General features: G+C 40.3%; 5 protein-coding genes and 1 non-coding gene across 7 annotated transcripts; 3 read left to right on the forward strand and 3 right to left on the reverse strand.

Moving 5' to 3' along the window:
* Positions 1-781: 781 nt before the first annotated feature.
* On the forward strand, positions 782-2,183 carry LOC103982523 (uncharacterized). Its single transcript, XM_009399473.3, has one exon. It carries the CDS (start codon positions 1,413-1,415, stop codon positions 2,169-2,171), a length of 759 nt encoding a protein of 252 aa, XP_009397748.3. The 5' UTR covers positions 782-1,412; the 3' UTR covers positions 2,172-2,183.
* Positions 1,050-1,172, forward strand: LOC135611423 (U6atac minor spliceosomal RNA). The gene has a single exon (XR_010486565.1). It is a non-coding gene; the product is annotated as a U6atac minor spliceosomal RNA (small nuclear RNA).
* A 123-nt stretch (positions 2,184-2,306) lies between the features above and the next one.
* On the forward strand, positions 2,307-3,508 carry LOC135610523 (uncharacterized). Its single transcript, XM_065105143.1, has one exon. The coding sequence runs from the start codon at positions 2,462-2,464 to the stop codon at positions 3,392-3,394; it is 933 nt and encodes a 310-aa protein (XP_064961215.1). The 5' UTR covers positions 2,307-2,461; the 3' UTR covers positions 3,395-3,508.
* Positions 3,509-3,618: 110 nt separating this feature from the next.
* Positions 3,619-7,169, reverse strand: LOC135610524 (glutamyl-tRNA reductase-binding protein, chloroplastic-like). Its single transcript, XM_065105144.1, has 5 exons — positions 6,553-7,169; positions 6,103-6,183; positions 5,822-5,926; positions 5,216-5,365; positions 3,619-4,132 (listed from the first exon to the last, which is right to left on the reverse strand). Exons 1-5 carry the CDS (start codon positions 6,964-6,966, stop codon positions 3,908-3,910), a joined length of 975 nt encoding a protein of 324 aa, XP_064961216.1. The 5' UTR covers positions 6,967-7,169; the 3' UTR covers positions 3,619-3,907.
* A 621-nt stretch (positions 7,170-7,790) lies between these two features.
* LOC135610525 (thioredoxin domain-containing protein 9 homolog) lies at positions 7,791-14,863 on the reverse strand. Of its 2 annotated transcripts, none has more exons than XM_065105146.1 (4): positions 14,703-14,863; positions 14,338-14,610; positions 8,244-8,402; positions 7,791-8,154 (listed from the first exon to the last, which is right to left on the reverse strand). In XM_065105146.1, the coding sequence occupies exons 1-4, from the start codon at positions 14,724-14,726 to the stop codon at positions 7,975-7,977; spliced, it is 636 nt and encodes a 211-aa protein (XP_064961218.1). In that variant the 5' UTR covers positions 14,727-14,863; the 3' UTR covers positions 7,791-7,974. The 2 variants fall into 2 exon arrangements, with proteins under 2 accessions (XP_064961218.1, XP_064961219.1); XM_065105147.1 differs by having other exon boundaries at positions 14,338-14,621; positions 14,703-14,837.
* Positions 14,864-15,379: 516 nt separating this feature from the next.
* On the reverse strand, positions 15,380-24,727 carry LOC135610522 (ubiquitin carboxyl-terminal hydrolase 18-like). Its single transcript, XM_065105142.1, has 11 exons — positions 24,169-24,727; positions 22,231-22,429; positions 22,057-22,145; positions 21,852-21,937; positions 21,606-21,774; positions 21,349-21,472; positions 19,274-19,431; positions 18,039-18,123; positions 17,719-17,931; positions 17,588-17,649; positions 15,380-17,140 (listed from the first exon to the last, which is right to left on the reverse strand). The coding sequence occupies exons 1-11, from the start codon at positions 24,459-24,461 to the stop codon at positions 15,913-15,915; spliced, it is 2,706 nt and encodes a 901-aa protein (XP_064961214.1). The 5' UTR covers positions 24,462-24,727; the 3' UTR covers positions 15,380-15,912.
* Positions 24,728-24,754: the final 27 nt, after the last annotated feature.

Consider the following 24,754-nt stretch of genomic DNA (forward strand, 5'->3'; position numbering starts at 1 on the left):
TGAGAAGAGACGAGTTCAAAAAGACTGAGAGTAATGATGAGGGTAATAACGGCGACATGACACGCCACGACGTCAGTCGCACCCTGACGACACTCTGCTAAAAAAGGGCAATAATGTCGACGCGACGTGCACCGACGTTACCCACTCTCAGACAACGATTTCATCGCTTGACCGAGGCAGAGGAGAACGACGACCGAGGCACGCCAATACCCTGTGGTAATTCAGTTCTTCACGCAACGCCAACGGCAATATCAGACGCCATCAGAGGTACGATCCTGCTCTGCAGGCAGGTACATCAGGTAACACTAAACTGCCCTATAAATACCCCCGAGTTCTAAACGAAAAGGGGGGGAGGAGACACGAAGACAGACAACAAACCCCACTCCGCATCTGCTAACTTGATCGTCGGAGGGGTCGAGCCGAGCGCCTCGACCCGACCTTTGTGCAGGTGCAAGGACCAAGGTCCCCTGCGGACGCGCAAGCGAAGAGTTCCTGCCCAGAAGAGACAGCTACACCGTCCTGATCGGACACCGCACCCGACCTCCCCGGCGGGCTCGAGGAGCGCCGTACAAGATCCCCGTCCATTCGGACCCGAACCAAGCTGTGTTGGCCACGGCATAAAGTTGTTTACACTAACAAGTAATTTCGTTAGTCTGCAGAGTTGAAGTTGCCTGAGCATTAATTAGTTGTATTGATCTTTTCTGTTTACAGGTTTTGCCCAGATAACCTTCACAGCTCTGACCTTTAAGCTATCTCCATGGCTTACCTTCCATCTGGTCGATCATGGCGTTTCGCCAGTTCTGCAAACTTGCAGAGTAGGAGTCTACCGAGGCATATCATCATCCTCGAGGATTTGTTGTCCACGCAGCTGATATCTCCTCATTCTAAATCCTTGTTTCGGTGCATATTTAGCATCCACATCGAACAGTGCCAATCACAGGATTGATCATGCTCTGTACTGTGCTGTTAGAGGGATGAGTTTTTAGTCCCACATTGATAAATTTCAGTTTTTCGAAGCCTACTTAATGGGTTCACTTCGCCCGCTTGGCGTGTTCGTAGAAAGGAGAGACGGTTGGCATCTCCCCTGACAGGGACGGGAACGACCTTCGGGTCTACCTGTTAACACAGACGGTTAAGGCTACCCGCCTCGGCGGATCTTACCCAATTTTTTTCTGCGTCGGACGCCTTACGCTAACCCTTCATGTGCCGGTGCTTGAACGGTTCGCCGCAACGAGGCTGCCGTCTTTTAGCCGTCGCACGACTTCACAGAACCGAGTCTAACATGACCGCCGTTCCTTGTCTTAGTTCTTCTCACATCAATTTCCCGCAGTGGACGGTCAAGGCGTTGGCCCCTTCCACCTGCAATCTCTCGTCGTATATACATAACACACCTTGCAGCGTGGAGGAGGCTGATGAGGCACGAAACGATGGCTCTGCTCGCCGGAAACAACTTTACGATCTCCACGACGCTTCTGGTGCTCGTTATCTGCAACCTCTTCCTTCTTCTCTCGAAGATCGAAGCGTCGCCGGGCAAAGCGAAGCAGTTCGAGCCCCTCAGCTTCGTCGGCTCAAGGCTGTCGGCGATGGCGATGGCCTACTTGTCGACAGCCACGTACGCGGGGAAGCACCACCACTCCCACTCCCCCGGCGAGCTCCTCTCCAGCATGCTGTCGACATGGCGGAGGCCGGCGATCACTCTGGCGTACGTCGAGCTCTTCGCCACGGCCTCGGCTTCCCTGCTCTTGGCGCTCAGAGCCTTTGCGGGGGCCGCCGGGGAAGCTGCGCCGGAAGCGCTGGTGATTTCTGGCTACCTGGCTCTGCTGTCCTGCCTCGGGCCGGTCGTCTTTGCGCACTCGGAGATCGCTTGTAGGCTGAGCCTGGTGGTTGCAGTGGCGGAGGAGGATTTCGAAGGGATGAGTGCACTTGCAAGAGCAGAGGAGCTCGTAAAGGAGAAGAAGCTACACGGGTTTGTTCTGACAGCAGCATTAGGACTCGCCGAGCAAGCAGCGCTGACGGTGTTTGGGTGCAACGATGACGGTGCTTGGGGTATTGGGACTCTGCTATTTGCTGGTCCAGTTCTCCTCATGGTCAAGTTTGTCACCTACTTTTTGTACACCATGTTCTATTTTGAGTGCAAGAAAGGACATGCAAAAGAGAAGAGATCGATCTAAAGGCTTGGCCTTGTAACTTCATCTTCTATCTTCCTCCAAGAAAGACCAATGAGCTGGTGCAAGTTGCTAGTCTCCAATTATAAACTCTGTTGCTTTCACCTATTTGATGCTCAGAAAAATTCAATTTTGGAAGCAGTGGAACAAGTCAGATCTTCTCTTCTTCCTCATCTGCCCTCTTTGACCCATTCCTATCCCCCTACATCAAAGCACAGACCTTAAAAGGCCTCTCCCTTCAACACTTAACACAAGGCAAACTGAGAGATGGTGATGTGAGCTGCTTTCCTGCAACGATGGCGAAACCATGTAAGTTCCCTGGGACCTCCACGATTCTGTGGGAGGCCCTCAGAATCCCCTTCCGAAACCCGAACCTCATCCTTCCCATCATCATCCTAACCCTCGTGTCTTCTTCCTCCTCCCTCCTCCTCTTGGGAGACAGCCTCTCCATGTTATTTTTCTCGAGACCCATCTGCAGCCGAGTCACGGATCTCTTTAGCCTCCTTGCACATGTCGAAGGGCTTAGCATTCCGCAGTGGATCTTGCTGACCCTTCTCTTCATCGTCATCTCTTTGCTAACGACAGCAACCATCCATGCGACTGCCATGGCATTCACCGGGAAGCACCCAGCAACACCAAGCGATGTCATCCTGAAGACGAGACATGCATGGAAAGGGTCTCTCGTGACCCAAATCTGCATCACCATCCTGCATCTGTGCTTCGTCCTGTCAACTGACCCCGTACTTGTTGGTCTGGCAATCATCTCAAATAATTCAAAGCTGCTGACTCTGTTGCTCATCGTCGTATCCCTCCTGGCAGTTTTTTATTACCTGTACGTAGCTATAGTTTTGCTGCTATGTCTCGTGGTATCGGCAATAGAGGATGAGTGCTATGGAACAGAGGCGATGGGCAGGGCATTGGAGCTCTTCAGCAGGAGCAGGAAGCAAGGAGTGGTGATCGCTGTGCTCGTCGTCGTTGTCAGCAGTGTTGCCACTTTGGTGTGTGAGGCAGTCTCTTCTGCTCAGTCTGATGGAAGCCAGTTGTTGATTGGGTTCATCCATATAGGCAAAGATGTGGTGTTGAATTTGTTGATCTTAGCCACAAGTACAGTTCTCTACTATGAGTGCAAGAAGTGCGAAGGAGAGGAGAAGTTCCTGGAGATGGATGGGCATATTGTACATGCTAGTTTGCTTACTGATGCTTATGTTGATGCAGTAGAATTGCCATGAATGTGGTGTTTGTCGCATACATCAAGTCAAATGTAAATGATATTGTTGCCAAAGTTACTGCATTTGTGTATTGACATTATCCACCAAAACCAATGTATTTGGGTATTATGAACATATTATACATCAAAGCATACATCACAACATAAGCAGCAAAAGTGTGTCTCTTAATGTGGCTGGACAGAGTATATAACATCAAATGCCTGATCAGGAATAGAGCTACTATCTTGTAGGAATACGGGGCCGAAAAATTTTATATCAATGAAATACTTGGTTGATAAGCTATAACTCAGTATTCTTTAACCCAAAAAATGACTTGATGCCCACAAATCCACAAACATTCCTTTTCAGACAAAGCAGGAATGCCAATGATGTCATGTATTTGTTTTGACACAGCATCCAAATCATGTATTTCAACTGGCGGAATTCCAGAAGAATAAGGTCATTTTGCACACAGACAGATTAACCTCTGAAAAATAAAGAGGACACGGGGCAGCGACAAGAATCAATTAGCCGCTACCTGATCCTCTTCAGAAATTTCACCTTCTCGAAGTCTGGAGTGGCATACCCCTTTTCGATCTCCCAAGCAAGATGAGACATGGAATTGAATGATGACTTGGCTCCCTTTTCATCTGAAACTTCTCTAGGGAAAGGAATTCTGGCTGCAAATACTGCTTCCTCTGAATAAATAAATAAGTCGAACCCTAGTCGGTCGACCCATATCAACTTCGTGTCTGCTACCTGCCAACATGGTGAAATCACAGGTGTAAACATGTATATTTTCAGGGTCGCTGGATAATTTTTCACAGTCAGTGCCAACTTAAGGAAAACTGATCCACTTGAATATCAAGTAAGTTGAGGAACTTAAACCAAAATAACAGGCTCAAATGTGCATACTTCATGGCACCAATCGAGCCAATATCTTACAGGCATACTGAAGCTCACACCCCTGTAACATGTCACACAGTCAATGCCAGAGGGCGTTGTCACCCTGCCAGCACATAATCTGCCTCTTGTGCAACTATGGAATAAATCAGCTCATCATGCAACAAGGCATGCATCGGCAATTCAAGAACGTAAGTACGATAAATCAGCACGCCAGCAAACAGACCTAACACACATTTGATACTTAATTTAACCTAATTACTTAATAATGTGCAGTTCACAACTGCATTTTCCTTGGCCTTTCATTTTTCAGATGTTGAACAGAGAATATATTGGGAACATATACAGCTGACATAAAGTAGGTTAACTACCAAAAGTAACCATTGCAACCCTCAACTGGGCTCATGGTGCCTCCTAACTTGCAAGACATAAGAGGAAAAAGTAGATAATCTTCCAAGAGGAAATAGCGCAACAATATTGTTAGCTGTAGCTCAGCAACAATTTTCACACAAACACAAAAAAAGGGGAAAAAAAAAATTACTGCCATTGCTAGTTGTGTTACAACTTCACAATGATCATAGATTGGAACACAAATCGTGCATATCAATCCTAAAATATAAAAGTAAATTTATCAGCCCATCTTTATGGATACAGACCGATTCAAACAGATACTAGCATACTCGTTCACTCTATTCAAAATATACAGATTATCTGATTTAGAAACTTTCGTTGGTTCTCTATTACATTGCAATTACACTAATATTTAACTGAAAAAGCTTGCTCATGAAATGACTGGTGGAGTGACAATCAAACTGACTAACTAGCTTTGACTATACAAGTAAGAAAAACGGTTGCAAGACTTTTACATCCAAGCCAAAAGACATAAACAAAGGATAAAGACAAAAAATTGAAGAAACTTTGGCATCTAAAAATTCACACCTGAAACCCTGGCTCCACATAAACATTGCATAACCCTCGGACGTCTTCAACATGTTTGGAATTCATCTCATCAACAATCTTTTCAGCAAAATTTCGTAGAGGATCAGGTTCCGCATTCGAGTATTCTGAGGAGGTCACCCATATACCATCCTGGAAAGATGATATATAAAACAGGTGCTAGGAATAAAGAATGTAGATGATCAACGATGTCAATTAGCTGGAAAGCAGACTCAAGAACATCAAGGACTTAGTGGCCAACAGACAACCAATTAGGCATCAACATTTACAGAGAACACATGAGAATCTGGTAAAGATACCAAAGATTTACATCCATAAAGGTGAAAGTATTTCTGAATATACTCATGCACACAATCTAAACCAAGAATTTCTCCATTGAAACAGTTTAAAGTGCATCATGCCCAACTTTATGGAACAAAGCAATGAAGAAGAATAAGATACCCAAGCGGACACTAATACACATCTTAGAATCAGTGGGCAACATGCCCAAGACAACATAATTTTCAACGATGGGACTTAGTCATGAGATGTTACCACAATAATTTCCATGCTGGTTCAAGAAAATTACAAAAAGGACAGCAGTCATACCTCCTTAAAATATTCAATTTGAAGCACCTTCTCTACAGAAATTAGATAAATAAGATCTTCCTCCACCTCTTCTGCATATTTCTTCTCCCATTTTGCACGAAGCCTCTGTACAATGCCATTCAATTATCTAGACAAATAAGTTTCATGGAACTCAACAGAGGGGGAAGGAAAATTGGCATAAGCAAACTTAAAAAACAAGTCAGCAAACAAGAATGCATGACGATTAGCACAAGATTAACCATCTTACTCCTATGATCACAGGGAGAGTAAACATAGATTACCTTCAGAAGAAACGCATCATCGGGTTTACTCAGGCTTCCAAGTAACGTGCATTGTGGAGTGCGTGACCTGGTTTGCTCAAACTGCTCCCAGAAAATGGCACAACATATGCATCAGAAACTCCATAGTGTCTATAGCACTACACTTTACACATTAAACTATTAAAACCTAACTCGACCCAAAAACATAACAAAAAGCCTAACTTTTCTCTCCAATAGAGCACATTAGGGCTAGTGTGCCCTAAAGTAACCGAATCACTCATATCACAAGTCATAGCATAACAAGTGAATCCAAGTGTTAATAGGAAGCCCATAAAAATTGAAACTTGAAGAAAGATAAGATTTGGGAGCTCGAGACACTCACTACACATGGGCACGCACGCACATAGGCACAAGGAAACAAATTACTGAATTATAAGCCACTCGAAAGCCAATAAAGATGCGAACTTGAACCTGAACATGGAAGCTGGATAGGCCATCAATTTTGAAGAGCCTCTCGGGCTGGTTTAAGCAAACGGCAGGGCCGCCCTGAGCATCAACGACGAAGCGGGCGCCGATGGCGAGGGGCCAGCCGTCGGTGGACAGCGAGGAGAAGGTGCCAGTTGAGGAGAGCTCCATGATGGTCCTGGAAACCTCAGCGGGGGACGGCTTCGCCCGGGTGTTCTCCCCGGGCTTGGGAGGCGCCTCGGTCGAAACGGAGACAAGAGAGCATCTGGGGAGGTGGGGAGAGGAAGAGGAGGGGCGGGAGGAGATCCGGAGGGGTGGGATCTGGTGGGAAGAGGAGAGAATAGGCTTCTTTGGGAGGGAGAGAGAAGGCAGAGGCAAGGGAATGGAGGGGGAGAGCAGGGCGTGGGGAAGCAGCGGCATGCCGCCGAGGGAGAGAGGAGGGCAAAGAGGATTGGGGAGGAGGCGAAGCGTTGGTGAGGTTGTTGGTCCCAATTGGAGACGATGAGAGGGGAAAAGGAAGACGATATGGTGGACCCTGACTCCGCTGAAAACCGAGTTGGTTCGCCTGTCGATCGCCGAGTCAACTCGTTCTCCCTGTGACTCGTGCCTATTGCGATGAAACCCGTGGGTCAAACAGTATCGACTCGGACCTGACTCGTTTGAGATGCTCCCCACCCTAGTCTCAACTCGGACGATCGGTTTGGCCCTGGTGGTGTTCTACTAAAAATAGGAGCATGAAGATTAATTGGACTCGTTCCATCACCAAAGCAAGCAGGAGAATGAGAAAAATACGTGCATGAGATTAATTAAGATAATTAATCGGGTTAAAGAAAAAGTAGGACGAAATTGACGGGTAATCAACTTGCTATCATTCCAAATCAATCGAGCTTGTAAAAATAATAATATTTAATTAACACATTTTGCTAAATCAATAATCAATTTCAACACCATTCACATGCAAAGGAAATCTTTTTCCACTTTTGATAGTAGGAAAAGAAATCATCAAATTCTTCGCAACATAAATATACTTACACTAAATGAGAACTGTATTGAGATCATAACATCAAACTTCTATAAATTAGGCAAAAACCTTCAGTCAAGCAAAGAAACATCACTCCAATATCTTGTAAGAAAAGAAACATTACCCCAGAAACTTTTCTTACTTGATTTGTGTCACCTGATTTGGAGAGGCGACATCACTCGAGAAAACTTCTGCGGCGATTATGTAAACCTAAATTGCAAGGTTCAATCCCAAAGGCATCTCTCAATATCATGAAATCAATTCGTATGTGACAACACCAACACAGGTCCAGATCGACAGCGTGGGTGAAGCTAAATAATTTTCTGGAGACAGATGCATAATATCAAGAATAAACGGGTGGAATATTTTTCACTAATTCCATTGAATAAACTGACGTAAGCATAGGATTAATCAGAGTCAGACGAGTCAGCTGTTTCGGATTGGTGGACACTTCTCTTGGTTTTGTTGGACTTGGTAGGATAAGATGATGCTTCACCCTCGAAGGAGATAACTTGCAACTTGGCTAATCGTTCCTCCAGCTCTACTGTACTGAAGTCATCGGTGCCTCCAAGCTCATCAAAACCAACCTGAAGCCCATTTCGAGGGGAACACTTGTAAAACTAGTGCATTTTCAATGGTATTCAGTCATGGAAGTAGAAAATTATGCACCATTTACCACATAATCCTCAACTTTGGCATTCTTTACGAGAGCAAGAGTAGGTAGTACGATGATCCTGAGCTTCTCAGTCAAGAAGGGACTTTTCTCAGCATGAATTTTCAGAAAGCGTGTCTCTATATGTTGCTTTGCAAGAATACTCAGATGCTTGTCCATCACCTGCAAATGTATACAACAGCCAACTTGTTTTTATACTAAAAAGGTATGTCCCGAAGTAATGAAGATACAGTATCACCTGTTCGAAGTGAAAATCTAATAAACAGATTAAACAGAAAATCTCAAGCCTGGACTCATTGAATAAATTAGTTATCACATCCAAAGTTCATCTTTCATGTAACCACACCCCAAGTGGACCAAGCAAAGAGTAGGACCTAATTGATGCCTTCTTGTAATCCCCCAAATAAATTAAATTCAGAATGAATCCGAATAAGAATAAGAAAAAGATATCTCATAATATATTTCCTTTTTCAATGATTTTTTTATGATAAGATAATTTAAAAAAAGGAGTTTGAGTCATAATCAAACTAGATTAAATAGGAAATAACTGAAATTAAATAATTAAATTATTAAATCTGATTATATTTTGATTAGAATCCTAACCATAGCAAAACCCTCTCCCCTCTCCTATACAAGGATAAGGAAAGCCCTCCCTATTCATCACAATGAAACGAGGTCCTAGCGGAGAGGCACGTGACGATCGTCGAAAAGGCAAGTTCTCCGACTCCTATATAAATACTATCATGTAAATTTCACATTTTTATATTTAAATGATATAAAATCTATTTTTGATCTATTAGAAAATTCCTGTAAGATATTAAGTATTATTGATTGATGTTATAGATCAAAATACATGAAAATCATAAGCAAATAATCATAATTTTTTTTGATAAATATATAATTTTATTTTGCTCTTCATGACTTTTTCTAATACATAAAGTTTATCCAAAATTTTCATGAATTTTCTAATTCGGAATTATTGATTTATTAATATTTTTAAATGAAAATAATTTCAAAATCCTATTAAGTTATATTTTTGTTTGAATTAAATTATTCTGCATGATTAGAACTTTAATTTGTTCAGGAAATTTTGAACAATTATAATGGTTATTAGGGATTTCCAAAAGCTTATGTTAAAGGGGAAAAAAAAAGTCAAACTAAATCGAAATCGAAATCGTTCTAACTCAGGTCTGACTCGAGTCAAATTGACCGTCCGACCTGATCAAGCCTAGCCAGATGACCTTATGCTACCTAACCCAATCTGAGCACAGACCCAACCCAAACTGTAGCTCGATCCAACATGACCTCGAGCCTATGACACTCGTTCAGCTCAAGTGTCGCCATAGCTTGATCGATCAATGGCTTGGCAGTCGACACAGTGCGGCCCGATGTTGCAGTCGAACCAGGTGCCTTTTCCCCTTCTGGTGCATGTGCTGAGCAAGTGAGCCCCTTGTGAGCTAGTCTAGAATCAGCCTAACACGGTACCGAGCAACACGACCTATTTCCAGCCCTGTGCTAGTATGGATTCAGGTTTGGGTTGGCTCACTAATCCAGTTTTAACATGTTTTATGAGTTCAGGCTCAATTGATCCATAAATTGAATTTGAACCGAATCAATTTGGCCAATTTTGACCAGCTCAAGGTGATTCCGAACTGTTTTAAACCAATTCAAACTTATTTGATCCAAATTGGACCTAACCAAGTCCAAGTTAGATTGATTTAGGGTGATTCCAGATTAGTCCATGAGGATAGGTTGGTTCAATTAGGTTCTAGCTGAATTAAGTCTGTTTCAAATCAATTTGACTGACTCAATTAGAGTTCAGACCAATTGAGGGTTAATTAGGGTATGATTCCTAATACTAATATTGTTAAATAATTTTTTAATTGATAAATATGCATGATAGCTTCAGTCTAGAGACTGACACAAGATATGAGATTGATAATGATAAGAGGATTGGATGATCCATGTTAATTCTAGGAAGGCTAATATATGGTAGGGCAATTCCCTTTGGATCAAACAGGCTTGCACCGTTCTAAATCAGTTCAGAATAACCCTGAATCAGTCAAAATAAGTCAAACAAGTTCGCTTCAGATTCAATTTAGGAGTCAATTGGGCCCAAACTCATAAAATAGGTCAAAACAACACTACTGGTCAACCCAGACCCGAATCCACACTAACATAAGACTAGAAATCGGCTTGCTCAATACTGTACTGGGCCAATTCTAGACCAGCCCAAGAGGGGCTCATGTGCTTGGCACATGCACCGAAGGGGGAAAAGGTACCGGGCTAGGCTGCAACGCTGAGCTACACCACGTCAACACCCAGCCATCAACCCGTCAAGCTATGCTGGCAAGCCAGCCTGTTGAACCTGAGCCAAACCTGTGTTGCAGGCTTGAGGTCATGTTGGATAGAGCCATAGTTCGAGTCTGGTCCGTATCTAAATTGGGCCGAGTAGCAGACAATCAATTAGATAGGCCATATCGTACCAACAATTGGTTTGACTCAGATCAGACCTGAGTCAGAACAATTCCAATTTCTATTTAATTTAATTTTTTTTAAATATAAGCTTTTAGAAATCCTTACTAACGATTATAATTGTTCAAAATTTCTTAAACATATCAAAGTTCTAATCATGCATAATAATTTAATTCAAACAGAAACATAATTTAATAGGATTCTAAAATTAATTTCATGAATTAAAATATTAATAAATCAAATTAGATAATTGTCCAAAACGAAATTTCTAATGATTGTTTACTCATGATTTTCATGTATTTTGATCTATAATATCAATCAATAATTCTAAATATTTTTCAAAAAATTTCTAATAAAAATATGAAACTTGCATGGCAGTATTTATAAAGGGGAGAGTCAGAGAACCTACCTCTCTAACGATTGTCTTGTGCCTCTCTACGAAGACCGAGGTCTCACTTTTTTGTGATGAACAAGGAGGGCTCTACCAGTGATTTAAAAAGGCGCTCGGGTGAGGCGATGCGAGGCCCGAGCGCCTCGCTAAACTTCTAGGCGGCGCGCTTCAAAGAGGTGCCGCCTGGGCGCTCGCCCGAGCCCAAGCGTTGGGCGCTTCGGGCGAGCGCCTAGGTTAAACCAGGCGACTGAACCAGAATTTTAGGTCTGGTTCGATCTCCGGTGGTTAGTTGGTTCAATCGAACCAACTAAAACCGATATCAGTTGTCGCTGCCCAACCCTAACCCTGCTCGTTGCCGCTGCCGCTCCCGCTCCCGTTGCTAGCCGCTGTCGTTGCTCACAACCGCTCGCCGCTCCTGCTCCCGCTCCCACTCTTGCTCCAGTTGTCGCTGCCGCTGCCACTGTCACTGCTCGCCGCTGCTGCTGCCGTTGCCTCCTTACATTCCCGCTCCCGCTACTACTATCGCTTCCTCTTTTCTCAGTCAGCACCCCCTTACACTCTTCCTTCTTCTCCTTCTGTATACTGTTAACAGTATACAACAGTATACTGTTAATATTGTTAGGTTTATTTGAAATTATTAATTTTGATATTATGATTTTGTATCTTAGATTTTCTTAATTTAATAACATGTTTTTATTTAAAATTTTAAATAATTATATTTATTAATTATATTATATATTTGTATATTTTAGCGTCTTGCTTCGTTCGGGCGAGCGCCTAGCGCCTCGGGCGTTTTTGGACTTTAGCGTCTTTTGGCACCTAGCGCTTTTTAAATCACTGGGCTCTACTTGTCCTCGGGAGAGAGGAGAGAATCTTGCTCGGGTTAGGAATCTAATCACAATATTTCAGATTTAATAATTTGATTATTTAATTTCATTTATTTCCTATTTAATAAAGTTTGATTAGGACTCAAACTCCCTCTTTTAAGTTATCTTTTCATAAAAAAATAATTAAAAAAGAATACATTATAAGATATATCTTTCCTATTTTTATTTGGATTTATCCGGAAGTTAATTTATTTTGGGGATTACACTTCTAGTTGAAGTTACTTTATATCATGTATCAAAAATGAAATTGGGGTAACACCTAATAGTAGCAAAAGGAAAGACAACCTTATATACAAAAAAAAAATGGCAAGTCTTCTTCATCGATGGGTGTATCAAAATGCTTGATAGATACTTGAATCAAGCTATGGAATGGAAAAGGGGCACTCTTTCTATTAATAACAAAATAAACTCAAGGTTAAAGAATAAAATAAAATAAATTTTATTGAAGCCTTAATCTCTATCAATGGATTAGGCATCGAAATCTACTCAAGGTATAGATAGCCAGACTTTGATTTGACTCAAAGATTAAAATAAAATAAATTAATTCATACATCTATGATTCACAATCAATATTAGCCTAGTGATATAATCTATTTGTGTTGGACTTATAAAACTAGAAAGATTGTGGAGAGCAACGAGCACATTAATAATACATTTCATTGGACATGAACTTTGAAATACGATCAACAAACAATCATCAGTGGAAGTGATCAAAGTAGTTGCAGTGAAAAAAAAACAACGATGCCCGCAGACGTGCAGTTAAGCACTTGGTAGCCCTCAATATGCAGAATATTGGTTAGATCTGTGAAATTGTTAGTGACCTCACTTGTTCTAGTACTGCTATGTGATAAATGTGTTCTTGGTAATCTTTATTCAAGATGAAATTTTCTTGTTTATATAATCATATAATTCTTAGGAGACCTCCAGATACAGTAATCAGGTGAAATAATTAATGTTAGTAGTACGAGAAGAGGTAGAGGAAGACCTAAAGAGTATTTAATAGAAACTATAAATAATGATTTAAAGACTCTAAACTTAACTAAATATATGATTTTTTACAGATCTCAATGAGAGCAAAAGATCCATGTAGTCGATCCAAATAGCTGAGACTTGCGATTTTGTTGTTATTGTTATTGCTGTTGTATATAATCACATTGTTCCATGTGCACGTTGCAGGTGCCCTAAACCAAGTATATCGAAGAATGTTGGTCGTACTCTTACATATCTTCTTTCAAAAATAATGCTAAATGAAGAAGCATGATCCTGATGCATTCAATCTTAGAAAATTCACCCATGTAACTGTTTGGATCTGGAATCTTAAATCTACTGGATACTGTAATCCTTCTCCCTCTATAACTCAGTTGGCAAAGATTTAAATCATATGAATTCCTTCTGTTAGTTAGCAGCAGAAATTCTCATTGGTTTCAAGCTTAAGAAGATGCATGCAACAGAACCAATGCTGCATCAAGTTCTGTCATTCTCTCTTCAAAATTTCTACCTATGAGTTGCATTGGTGCATCTAGCCATCTTTAAACTCAAAAGTAGAAGGAAGAAGCTACAAGGAGTACAAATTCATGACAGATCATAAAACTAACTAATCAAAAGGTGCTGCATTTGGGTGGTGCTATTAAAAATAATACAAGAAAGAAATTGACCATTGGGTACTAGTTTTGAGCAGTGGGATTAAAGAATATGAAGTTCCACAAGGGAACTCAGAAGTAGATGCCATCTTTAAAGATAATAGGCAACTGCAAATTTTGGATAGCCGTCCAGTATATAGGATGAAAAACATACAATGTGAAGGAAACACACAAGCTGTGTGCCTTGTTATGAAATTAGTGAGCCCAACCTAAAGGACTAGACAACAAACATAAAATTACTGTTTTCTTTGGATATTTTAAGGTGTCCATTAACAGGTTTAATGGCAAGAATGCATTCAAGATATGTTACTATATAATAAAACCAAGTACCATATTATCCCTAGTCAAAAACTTGACCAAGTCTAAAGAAATCTAAGAGTTCAAGTATCACAATAAGTAGATAGACATACATACATACACATGTTGCTAGTGAGATCTCATTTGATCTAATACAGCACCGAAAAGATCTGCGAATCTATAAAATTTTCATATTAACCAGCAAAAGGCAACTTTAGGCTCAATACTTTCTACACTATTAATGCAGATTCAAACATTTATTTCCTACCAAACTTGAACAATCAAACAAATCCCTTCCTACCAAATTACAAACCATAATCATTTCTCCAACGGCCCTCCGCATTGCAATTGTAAGAAGAAAAATGGCTTGTATGTTAAACTAGAATTATGGGGATAGAGAAAAATACCTTGCAAGGCCAATTCTCGCGGTAGAAATGGCAGACAACACGATCGCTGGCCTTGACAGCGGCGAAGAATTCCTTCTCGGGGATCTCAGTGTACTCACCGTGGCCCAGGGAGAGCCAGCGGCTCCGCTTCTCGGCCATCTTCTTCAGCTGCTGCAACCTGCGCTCCCGCAGGGCCTCGAAGTCGTCGAGGTCCAGCCGATCGAGTGCCGCAATTTCGTCATCGATCTTGTCCTCGACGGCCCTGGCCACGGTCAGCACTTGCTGCTCGAGGATCTGAAAGAACCCTAGAAAACAATCACGACTCCTCTCCAAAATAACCAAAAAGACCAACAAAAGAGATCTGGCGTTTCAGATGTATCGATAACCTGCTTCGCGTGACTTTCGTCCATGAACGAATCCAATTGTATCCCTACCTCTCGAGATCGAGGATCGTGGGAGGAGATGGTTGAAGTGACTCTCTCTCCCCCTCTCCCTCTCTCTCTCTCGTATATATACGCAGGTCCTCCAAATTTTCTTGTACTTTATTTTTTCTTTATAGAAAATGTTTCAGAGACGCGCCGATACATATCGTGATCACTAACACTACTTTTGATGCAATCCAAATCATTGATGAATTACGGGAGTGAATCGTGACTGTTGATAATTTGACGAACCTTAAGCACACATCTTGAGTGACCACTTATCATCTTTATCGAGATCTATCATGACCGTTCATCTAATCATAACTCGATAATAGTTAGAACACTTCATAATGTGATCCTCACCGTTCACAGTGACGTAAAAGCCCACCTTCCAGGGCCACACGAACGGTTCTTAAATGACCGCGGCAGCCTCCAGAAGATTTGTATGGGCTCATCGTATCATCAAACTCCAGTAGCTGATTGAATAAAGAAATGATGTCAAGAGAAAGGATGAAATAAATACTGTAAATTACATTTTCCAAAAATGATCAAAATTCTGAAAGAGCAGATTGAAGTGTGCACAACATGCACGCACTGCTAAAACCAAGAAAGAAATGCTATCAAGAGAGAGAGATATATCATACTGTGTAATACTTTTAATCATAAACAAAATTCCACAAAGATCATATCAATTGTTCACACATGGACTCGCTGTTAAAACTATGGGCAGCTAAGAGCAGCAGACAAATGCTTGGATTGATGTAATGGATAGTTTTATTCCCCTTAGACAACAGATGAATAAATCAAGATGTACAGTAGGATGTAATGACACTGTCATGGCATCATAGAGGCAACTGAGGTTCCAAGAAATTGAAAGGAAACCCAGAGGCCCACCTCCACTTCTTTCCTCAGTGGAAGTGTGAGGCCATGCAAATCTAGTCCAAGGGAGATGGGACTGATGTTGTCTTGGTTAGGCAAATCCAGTAGTGTCTGCTTCTTGGTTAGAACAAATTCTCCTAGATCTTTGGTCAATCAACCTCCCCAAATGCAGAATCAAATCACTGAACATTATCACTACCATTTTCTTCATTATATAGCCTGTTATGCTCAACTAGGCACACTGAGGGTGGCTGTAGCTTCTCACCTGGTGCAAGATTGCTGTTGCTCCTAAAGATCAATGGCACTGGTCGTCCGTCCTTGCAAACTGTTGTTCCTCGTTCCTATCTTGACTAACAGATGCAGAATCAGGGAATTTGTCATTGTCGATTTGCATGAAGCTAGCTCCATTGCAGCAGGGAGCTGCTGATCTGAACTCTATGCTCTCATCTGCAGAACTACAAGCATATTCAGCAGAACCATTACAATTGACTCTACATTGATGCTCAGATTTCTTAGGTTCTCTCTTCATGTCTGAAGATTTAGCATAAGACTTCTGCAGGAAGCCACGAGTTACAAAGGGCATATCACCTGAAATAATATTTTCACCAGTCTCAGTGGACTCTGCCAGTCCAATGTTACAATGACCATTGGAGTGACCATTCTGCTTGTTGACATCAACAATTGCGTGTTTATGATTTTGCTTTTCTTCTGTACTATCCAAAGTCTTCTTTCTTGCAGGCTTATCAAGGAAACCACGGGAAAACACTGCCTTAGATTTTCCACTTGATATATTTTCCTGACTTGACAACAAAGCCATGCTTCCTTCACTATCAACTGAGGCTCCATCCAGACAGTTAACTTCAAGAGATGAATCAAATTGGCTGTATGTTTCCACTGGACGATCTGATTCGGCAAATGAATAATCTGAAGGTTCTGAAACTACACTCTCAGTAGTAATGGGAGTAGTGGAACATGGCTCAATAATCATATCATCATTAATCTGCACAGTGGATGGTTCTCTAGTTGGCTCACCATCTTCTACGATATGGCTTGCATCATAACTGGCACATGGTTTTTGACAATTTTCAACATCAACTTTATTTTCAGAATTTTCTGGATGATTATCTAATTGCATGCTCTCCCCACTAGAGTAGTCAGGCATAGGAGAGAAAAGACCAATACTCTCTTTTTCAAGACTCTTTGCAGTTGCTGAACTTGATGAATTACAGAAATCTAGATCTCCTAAACTTTTATGGACACTTGCTGGTTTTTCGACTAAAGGTGTATTCAAGACCATAACATCCACTTCTGTGACCTTTGCAGGATCGACATCATCTGTTAATTTTCTCTTGTTCCTTGTGTCTCTAAACATGGAAAGTTCAGGAGGACTTGATTGGTTATCTATGTCAGACCCCAGGTAGGAAACACCGATGGGGCTTGATAACTTGGGAGCTGACTCAACTAATTGCTTTGTATTCTGAGATTGCACATGCTTAACAAAAGGCTCCTTGCGTGCACTTGTCCTAAAAATAAGAATTATGTGAGAATTATTCATAATAATTTTATGAATTGATGAAGGTAAAACTACTAATCAGATAAATCAAAGCAAGTTGGGACAAAAAAAATCATCATGACAAGTGAATTTAACAGATAAACCAACATAAATTTCACCTTTTACGAAATATGTTTATTTAATTGCTTAGACATATCCTATTGCATGATCACTAAGAATCTGTTCCTGTATGTAAGAAATCACAGCAACATCTCTAGGCAAATGCACCAACAAATTGTTGGGTGATATACTAACTGAAATTATAATATAATATAATTAAATTTAACAAACTATACAATGCAAGAATAGTTCAACAAACCTTGTTTATATATTCTCGCCTACTACAACACTAGAATTCTTAAATACCACATTTTTACTCTGATTTTGAGTATCAAAGAAAAACAAATAAAACTTTTACCTGCTGTATAAGAGCATATAAGCGCCTTCAGAAAGTACATCCTCCACTTCAACGTTCGTCACCTGGAATATGATATTAGTAAAGCCAAAGTATCAAATAACCTAAAACTGAATAAAAATATATGAAATTACCTTGCAGTCATCAATCTTGTACCATCTTCCTTGGTAATCTTTAGTGTAACAAATATAGTGGCCAAAGAATGAAGCATTTAGCATGTCCACATGAACAACAACAGCATAGAGTGTATATAGGTCAGTTCCATCACTACTGCCACTCATATAGGGAGTAAGATTCAAGTTCTCAGGAAAAGTAACTCTCTTATTCAGTTTACCAAATCTACCACTCTGTACAATTATAAAAAAGGAGGTTCAGTGTCACTAGCACCCACAAAGTGAAACAAGATGCACAATGTCCAAAGATAATATAACTTTAAAATAATAAAAAAACTGACCTGGAATCTCTTCAGAGCAATTGTAAGGATATTTGGAGCTTGATGAACTGTAAGGCGTTTACATGCTTTAACATAATCGTTGCATCTGTATACAAGAAAATTAGTTTAATTAGAACAAATAATAATCAGTTCTTAGTTTATTAACGAGAGTTTATGCCTAATAAGTTGGAAAGGTATCAAATAAAATTCTTGCAACAAAGTCTATTTCTACAGCATGCTTGTAGCTGTAGTTTTAGAGGACTATATAGGAATGGTAGATGCTGCTCTTTTAGAAAACAAAAACACTATATGGAAATGCTAGATCACAAACTAAATTCATAAGTTCCATTTGTATTTGATTTGGGAAAAAGTTGCAAAAGTATGGATGAAAAGACGATTTGGCCCTCGACAATTTAGGCATAAAGGTAATTGCGTTGTAGGTACTGCAAATTCTCTCATGCACTTATTGGGACTATCTTATGATGCTCTATGTTAAGTACAAAACCTTTTAAAACTCTGTACAAAGATCAAAAGAATTATGGTTATTGACACAGTAGACTGTCAACGCTTTACAGGATAGGCATCCAATCCCGTCTCTATTCATACAAACAATCAGAAAAAAGAAAGGTCACACTAAATTATCATGACTATATGTTGATGTTTTCTGTATGTAGTGGTGCTCCTTTCTTCTCAGATTCATAAATGTTAAGTGGTTAGTCAGAAAATTGCATTCAGAAATCTTGTGCTTTTGACAAGTTGATAGACCAGGCAATCTTCTGCAATCTATAACCATAACAAATGAATTCAAATTCTAAAATGCAATCTACAATTCATGGAGCAGTTAACAATATTCTTCTGAAGAACAAAATAAACAAAAATAAACAGAAAAACAAGTTTAAACCTACAGATAGAAGACACTAACAGACCTGTCACCCCACAAACAAGGAAAGGAAAAGAGATACATGCACATAGTGATGACCAAAGGCATACGATACCCTACATCAGTTATTCGTGTCACAAATGCCATTCATTAACATAGAAAGCATACATATGATAAGCAACCATAGTTCAAACTTAAACCCATTAAGAAATGTAACTTCAACAGCTAGAGGGTTCAGATATTTGAAAACAGTGAGATGTAATCTCAATATATGGATGAAGAATCATCCTAAGACAAAGTTCTTATGCAGATTGTATAAAAGATATACTATAAAATAATAAATCATACTACTTATGAGCAAATCAGAAATGCTTACCCATCACACTTATACTTGTTATCCCCATCAAGCCACTCCTTCATCGTAAATTGATCTAAGCACTCCTCCAAAGATTCAGCATCACCAAGAATTTCAACAGTCAAATCCATCATATTCTCATAGCGATTTGAAATAGTATTGCATTGTGTACAAGTAACCTGAGGTTAATTTGTGTCAGTGTATGAATAATGTATTCACACAAGAACTGGCATTAGACATTTAAGCTTAAGAACTAATTTTTGGTTCAGCCAGTATACAAAAAAAGAGTAAATTTAATTATATATCAGCAAGCAGATGAAAAAGAACCATTACAATGCATAGGCAAATAACCTAGGCAACACCATATGATGGATCGATATGGTATCAGAGAATAGCTTAGGCTACTAGGTGAGCTAATTAATATGAAATTGTTACATTCTGTTACATATAAAAAGGACGAAGGTGCAAAAGACACCCATCAATGCAGGATCCATGCACTACAGATAAAGAAGTTGTTTCTGTAACTCCAACCCTGGTCAGCAAGGTTGGAAAGAATCAATCTTACCTTTGTACCAAGGACAGCCCTCAAGTATTATGTTACATATGTTGTCAAATGTTAGCATATGTAGTTCAGAGAATTATCACTATGATATGCTTAACTTTTGTAGGATGAACATTAACAAACAGAATACTTCTAAGAAAAATTATTTTAGTTTGCAAAATGAGCACCAGCTCATGCATAAAACACAATGCAAAAATTTACATATGGGATTGAGTGATAATGTAGCTACATATCTTCCTTGATATATTTTGACCTTATGCTCAAAGTTCGAAATTTCGTACCGTACTCATGTATCGAGCAAATTTCGTACCATACTAGTGTATCGAGCTTTGCTCGATACAGTACAACATACCGAGCGGTACATCAAGACGTATCGAGCGGTACACCTATATATAAATATATATATATATATATATATATATAATATAAAAAATATTATATATATATATATTAAAAAAATATTATATATATATATATATTAAAATATTTTAAAAAAAGGTGTATGCAACCTTGGCGACGTCGCCTCCTCCTCTTCTTCTTATCGCCTCGTTTGCGGCATTCGGCAAAGAAGACGACGAAGACGTCAAAAAGTCGCAGATGTCTTCGGCCTTTAGCGAAGAACGCGACGAAGGTCGCAAACGTCTCCGGCCTTCAACGAAGAACACAACAAAGAAGAAGGTCGCAAAGTCACGGACGAGGTGATGAAGGAGACCGCTTCCGCTGCTCTAGCCGACGCCTCACCTGATCCCTGCGCCTCCAGATCCTCCTTTTTAGGACTCCTCGCTGTTACCTCTTGGGTCGGGATTGTCGAGCGAGGGCGGTACTAAATCGGGATTGAGAAAAGGCGCGGAAACAAGTTTGCGTCGAGGTTCTGCTGATTCTCCCTCTTCTTCGAATGCCCGCTCCTTCTTCCTTATTCGACGCTTCTCCCTCAGCCAGGTTGATACCGCCTGGTAGCAAGCGATTGCTGCCCAAAACAGCCTCGTATCGTTCGATACAGGGCTATATTGAGCGGGCCAATATCGGGCGGTACGATTCGAAATCGCAAACCTTATGCTACATTTTCATCAATGTGATTATGTGAATATGTAAATTTTACATAGATATGGTGCACCAAAAAGTGTTGGGATAGACATCATAATACTCTCTAGGCTTTTTTCAACCAATGAGATGGTATACTGGCTGCTTGTTTTAACATTGGCATAACCATGTGCATCCAACCCTTGACATGAATATTATATTTCAACACTTCAACGTAAAGAACTTCAATCCAATATTATGAAATATTTTGAGATTGATAAAAACCAACCGAACAAGAATGAAGACAAGAAAAAGAAAGGCTTGAATGATTGATTTAAGAATATTATACACCATGTAGCTTAAAGAAATCTGAAGCTAAAATTTTATTAAACAAATTCATCATTGCAATTTCATCAGGTAATGTGAAATTATCTAACATTTGGAAAGAAATTCAAATTCCAGTAATATGCAAGCAAATTCCAGCAATAACATTACAGATTATTGAGCATCCGACCTGAGACTGAAGATGACCACCAAAAATATGCTGAATAAGGGTTGTGTCTTGGGTGCTGGGATCAAGTGCCTTTTCACCTCCAAACTCATCAAGGCAAACAGATTGCATTGTGTCAATTGCAAACCTAGAAGTAGCATGATCAAGTCAATGAAGACTTCTTAACTACATAGTTAGCACTACAGGCAGAGGCCATCAGAACAAAATAGTAGGTAAACTAAGGTCCTGGAGCATTTTCAAGATAAAGCAAGGTGAAGCACCTCATAAATTCATGAGCATCCTCCTGTCTTCCATAGCCAAGGTTTCCACCAATGTTAGGCAACCGAGAAAGGATATTGATAGGTGAAAAAGGATGCCGACTTTCACTAGCTCTCTTAATGTGTAATTGAAGCTCACATAGAAAGCACCAATCATTCTGCTTTCTGACACCTAAGAAATAAGAGGTGGCAAACATAAGCAATTGAATCACAGAGTAATCAAAAGCCTGCTCAGAGCCAGCCACTTACATTCTATAATGTGGCCTCTCTCTAATAAATAGGCAACAAGCGGCCGTGTACATGCCAGACATTGTAAAACCACATTAGCAAAGCAACTGCACAAAAAGAAGAAAACAAAATGATTACGATGGTTATCAAATATCCTAATTGTTAGATGTCAATAAGTAGAAACATCAATACCATCAAGCAAAAAAGAACCAGAAATATTATTGACCTGTTCCCACAATTCACAAGCCCACAAGGTGGAAATCCAGGGTTATCCCAGTTGAAAAGTTTCACAAATTCATTGTACGGGAAAAGAATCTGAAGAAAGCACTCACTGTTAACACAAAGTAACCAATACCAGCAACAACGTGAATCTATAAGGCTCAGTAGAAAAAAAAATCACCTTCTTCGGTTCTTGTAGGATATTACAGGTTCCACGGGCAGGGACCAAAGAAATAGAACCAAACCCAGATGATTTTCTTCTTCTGCAAGAACTGTTACCTGGTGAAACATTGTCTACCTTATCTGGCTCTGATGACTTCAATTGTTTGCATTCAAACTTATGATCTGCTCTCCAATGCTTTGACTGGCATGCTTGTGAACTGAATACGAAAAATATATTTTTCTCGTAAGCTTGTTAAATTATGCATTAAAAAATTACATGATAAATATAACAGTGGGAAAAAGAACGATAAGGTACTGCAAATGACAACATCAGATTATGTATAAACATTACTAGAAAAGCAAATAATAAGATATGTGTTACAACATCCATGTTGCATTAGAAACAAAATCTTGACTTCGCAGTAGTTGGTTTATAAAATTTATTTTAAAGATTAAGTGTCATAGAGCATGCATAACACAATAATTTTGTAAATGGAGCAAAGAACCCAAAACTTATTGAAAATTTTTGAAGACTTAGAAGATACATAAGAAAAGTAAGCAGCAAGTGGAACTACACATGAAAAATGCAACCAAAGAACAGACAGGAAAGAAACCTGGAATCAGTTCAAAACTTTAAACATTGAGGATTGTGTCATGGCCCCAAATAACTGTGTAAGAGCCCGATATCACTCATATTGTGTCCCAAACTTTGCAGTCTCCACCTTTTGAATTACTACGTGAATCCATTCCATACTAAACTAAAGATCTTTGTATTACATATAGAAATAGAGGCTTACCAAGTGGCATTCTAGGCAATTTAGCATAGGTCATTTGAGGACAACTCCAGAAGATGCAGGGCTACCTCAACTAAGCTAGCACAAAAATGCTTTCTCCCATAGAGCCCAAACACTCAGCGACAGGAATCCCACGAAATATTAGGAAAAAAAGGAGATATCAGAATGAATTGGCAATGACTTGCTGTTCAATTTTTTTTCCGTCCACTCAAACCGCTAAATAAGTGTGAAGTTCGTTTTCATATCAAATCATATGGACAATCACTCAAAATGAGCCTTTCATTCCCTCTAAAACCCTTATGAGAACCAAGAATGTGCACTAATCAATCTATGAACTTAGAAGAACAAAAATTGGTTCTTTGAACCTTAACATCAGAGGACTGAGACTGGAAGTATCTTAACTAAAAGGACAATAATTCTTCTAATGAAAGTAGTTACAAAATTAATACTCAACTTCAGAAGGTACAGGAAGACTAAATTAGCTTTACACCTGCACAAGTAAATAGTGAATCATCAGGTAAAATGGGAAGACTTGACACTAGTCTATGTCACAACATAATTTAAGTCAACTACAAACTCGCTCTGACCCATTAGTCACACCAAAAATTTGTTAAAAGAGGCATGACCCCAAAATTTATTAAACACACTACTAGCTTGTTTACATCCATCGTGTTAGTTTCAGACTGAAACAAATGAAACTTCCATAGACATATCTTCAAAATAAAACTACATACTTAAGAGTGGTATGCATTTCTCTCTTTATTATTCGGTTGAGATTGAAGATTGAAACTCTTAAGACTTGGACCGTGATGACCCAAATAATCGGAATGTTAGAAAATTAAACCTCGGTATGTTTTGATGTGAATAACTGATCTTGATAAGACCTTCCGTAAGGATCAAAATCACTAATGAAGATTGCAGTGATTAGGAAAAGGGATCAGTCTAAGGACCGTCCGCCTAGCAAAGAAATCAAGAAGTTATCTGACGTTTTTCATGAATCATGAAGCAACCGATTATTTATCTTTAATCTAAAATGACAAAAAAATCATAACGAAAATATATAATTGTACAGTTCATCCGAACCAAGTAGATAATTTTTTTTGGGACGAGAAGCCCAAATCGACGTCAAAACCAACGAGAGAAAGAATCTGCAAGCCACCTACCAATACCGGACCCTCTTGCATCCCGAGCACTTCTTGCTCCCCGGTTTCCCACAAGTAGCGCAGGCGCCGCCGGCGGGAGCCGCGCCTTCCCCGCCCGCATCGCCGCTGCCGATCGACATCGAACGCCGCGGCTCGTACCCGGAGGAGCCGGCCTCGAAGCTGGCGTCGACCACGAAGTACCTGGATGCGGCCCGCTTCACCACGAGGAGCGCCCCAGAGAGGGTCAGCAGCAGGGCGAACGCGAATTGCAGCACGGCCGAGAGATCCAGCGCGGGGAGGGCGGCGCCGAGCATCTACGACCTAGGGTTTCCGCAATGATCAGAAGCGCTCCATGGATCATCAACCTCCGATGGCCCTCAAGCGACCGATCGAATTCCTAATTATTCTCGCACTCCAACCCCGTCGTTCAAATCAATTATAGGAATCGGAAATTTGAGGACGGTGATGGGATCGGAAGGCGTTAGCGATCGAGCCTTGACAAGGGTTTCCTTATGGGGTTTCTCGCTTTCCGTCGCCTTCCAACGTAAGCCTTGCTTCGAGGGCACCGGAAAGACGAAGAGATGAGAGAAAGGGGTGGGTTGGTATT

The sequence above is a fragment of the Musa acuminata genome, chromosome BXJ2-4, assembly GCF_036884655.1.
Source record: "Musa acuminata AAA Group cultivar baxijiao chromosome BXJ2-4, Cavendish_Baxijiao_AAA, whole genome shotgun sequence".
Lineage (NCBI taxonomy): Eukaryota > Viridiplantae > Streptophyta > Magnoliopsida > Zingiberales > Musaceae > Musa > Musa acuminata.

Coding starts and splice junctions, on each gene's coding strand:
- LOC135610524 (XM_065105144.1), bottom strand. CDS start 6,966: ATGCCGCTGCTTCCCCACGCCCTGCTCTCCCCCTCCATTCCCTTGCCT. Junction 5,366..5,821: donor AAATTGAATATTTTAAGGAG/GTATGACTGCTG, acceptor TCATCTTTCCAG/GATGGTATATGGGTGACCTC. Junction 4,133..5,215: donor ATGTGGAGCCAGGGTTTCAG/GTGTGAATTTTT, acceptor CCATGTTGGCAG/GTAGCAGACACGAAGTTGAT.
- LOC135610522 (XM_065105142.1), bottom strand. CDS start 24,461: ATGCTCGGCGCCGCCCTCCCCGCGCTGGATCTCTCGGCCGTGCTGCAA. Junction 21,938..22,056: donor CTTGTGAATTGTGGGAACAG/GTCAATAATATT, acceptor CTTTTTGTGCAG/TTGCTTTGCTAATGTGGTTT. Junction 17,141..17,587: donor TATATGCTCTTATACAGCAG/GTAAAAGTTTTA, acceptor TCTTATTTTTAG/GACAAGTGCACGCAAGGAGC.
- LOC103982523 (XM_009399473.3), top strand. CDS start 1,413: ATGAGGCACGAAACGATGGCTCTGCTCGCCGGAAACAACTTTACGATC.
- LOC135610525 (XM_065105146.1), bottom strand. CDS start 14,726: ATGGACGAAAGTCACGCGAAGCAG. Junction 14,611..14,702: donor ACGAAAGTCACGCGAAGCAG/GTTATCGATACA, acceptor GGGTTCTTTCAG/ATCCTCGAGCAGCAAGTGCT. Junction 8,155..8,243: donor CCAAAGTTGAGGATTATGTG/GTAAATGGTGCA, acceptor AATGGGCTTCAG/GTTGGTTTTGATGAGCTTGG.
- LOC135610523 (XM_065105143.1), top strand. CDS start 2,462: ATGGCGAAACCATGTAAGTTCCCTGGGACCTCCACGATTCTGTGGGAG.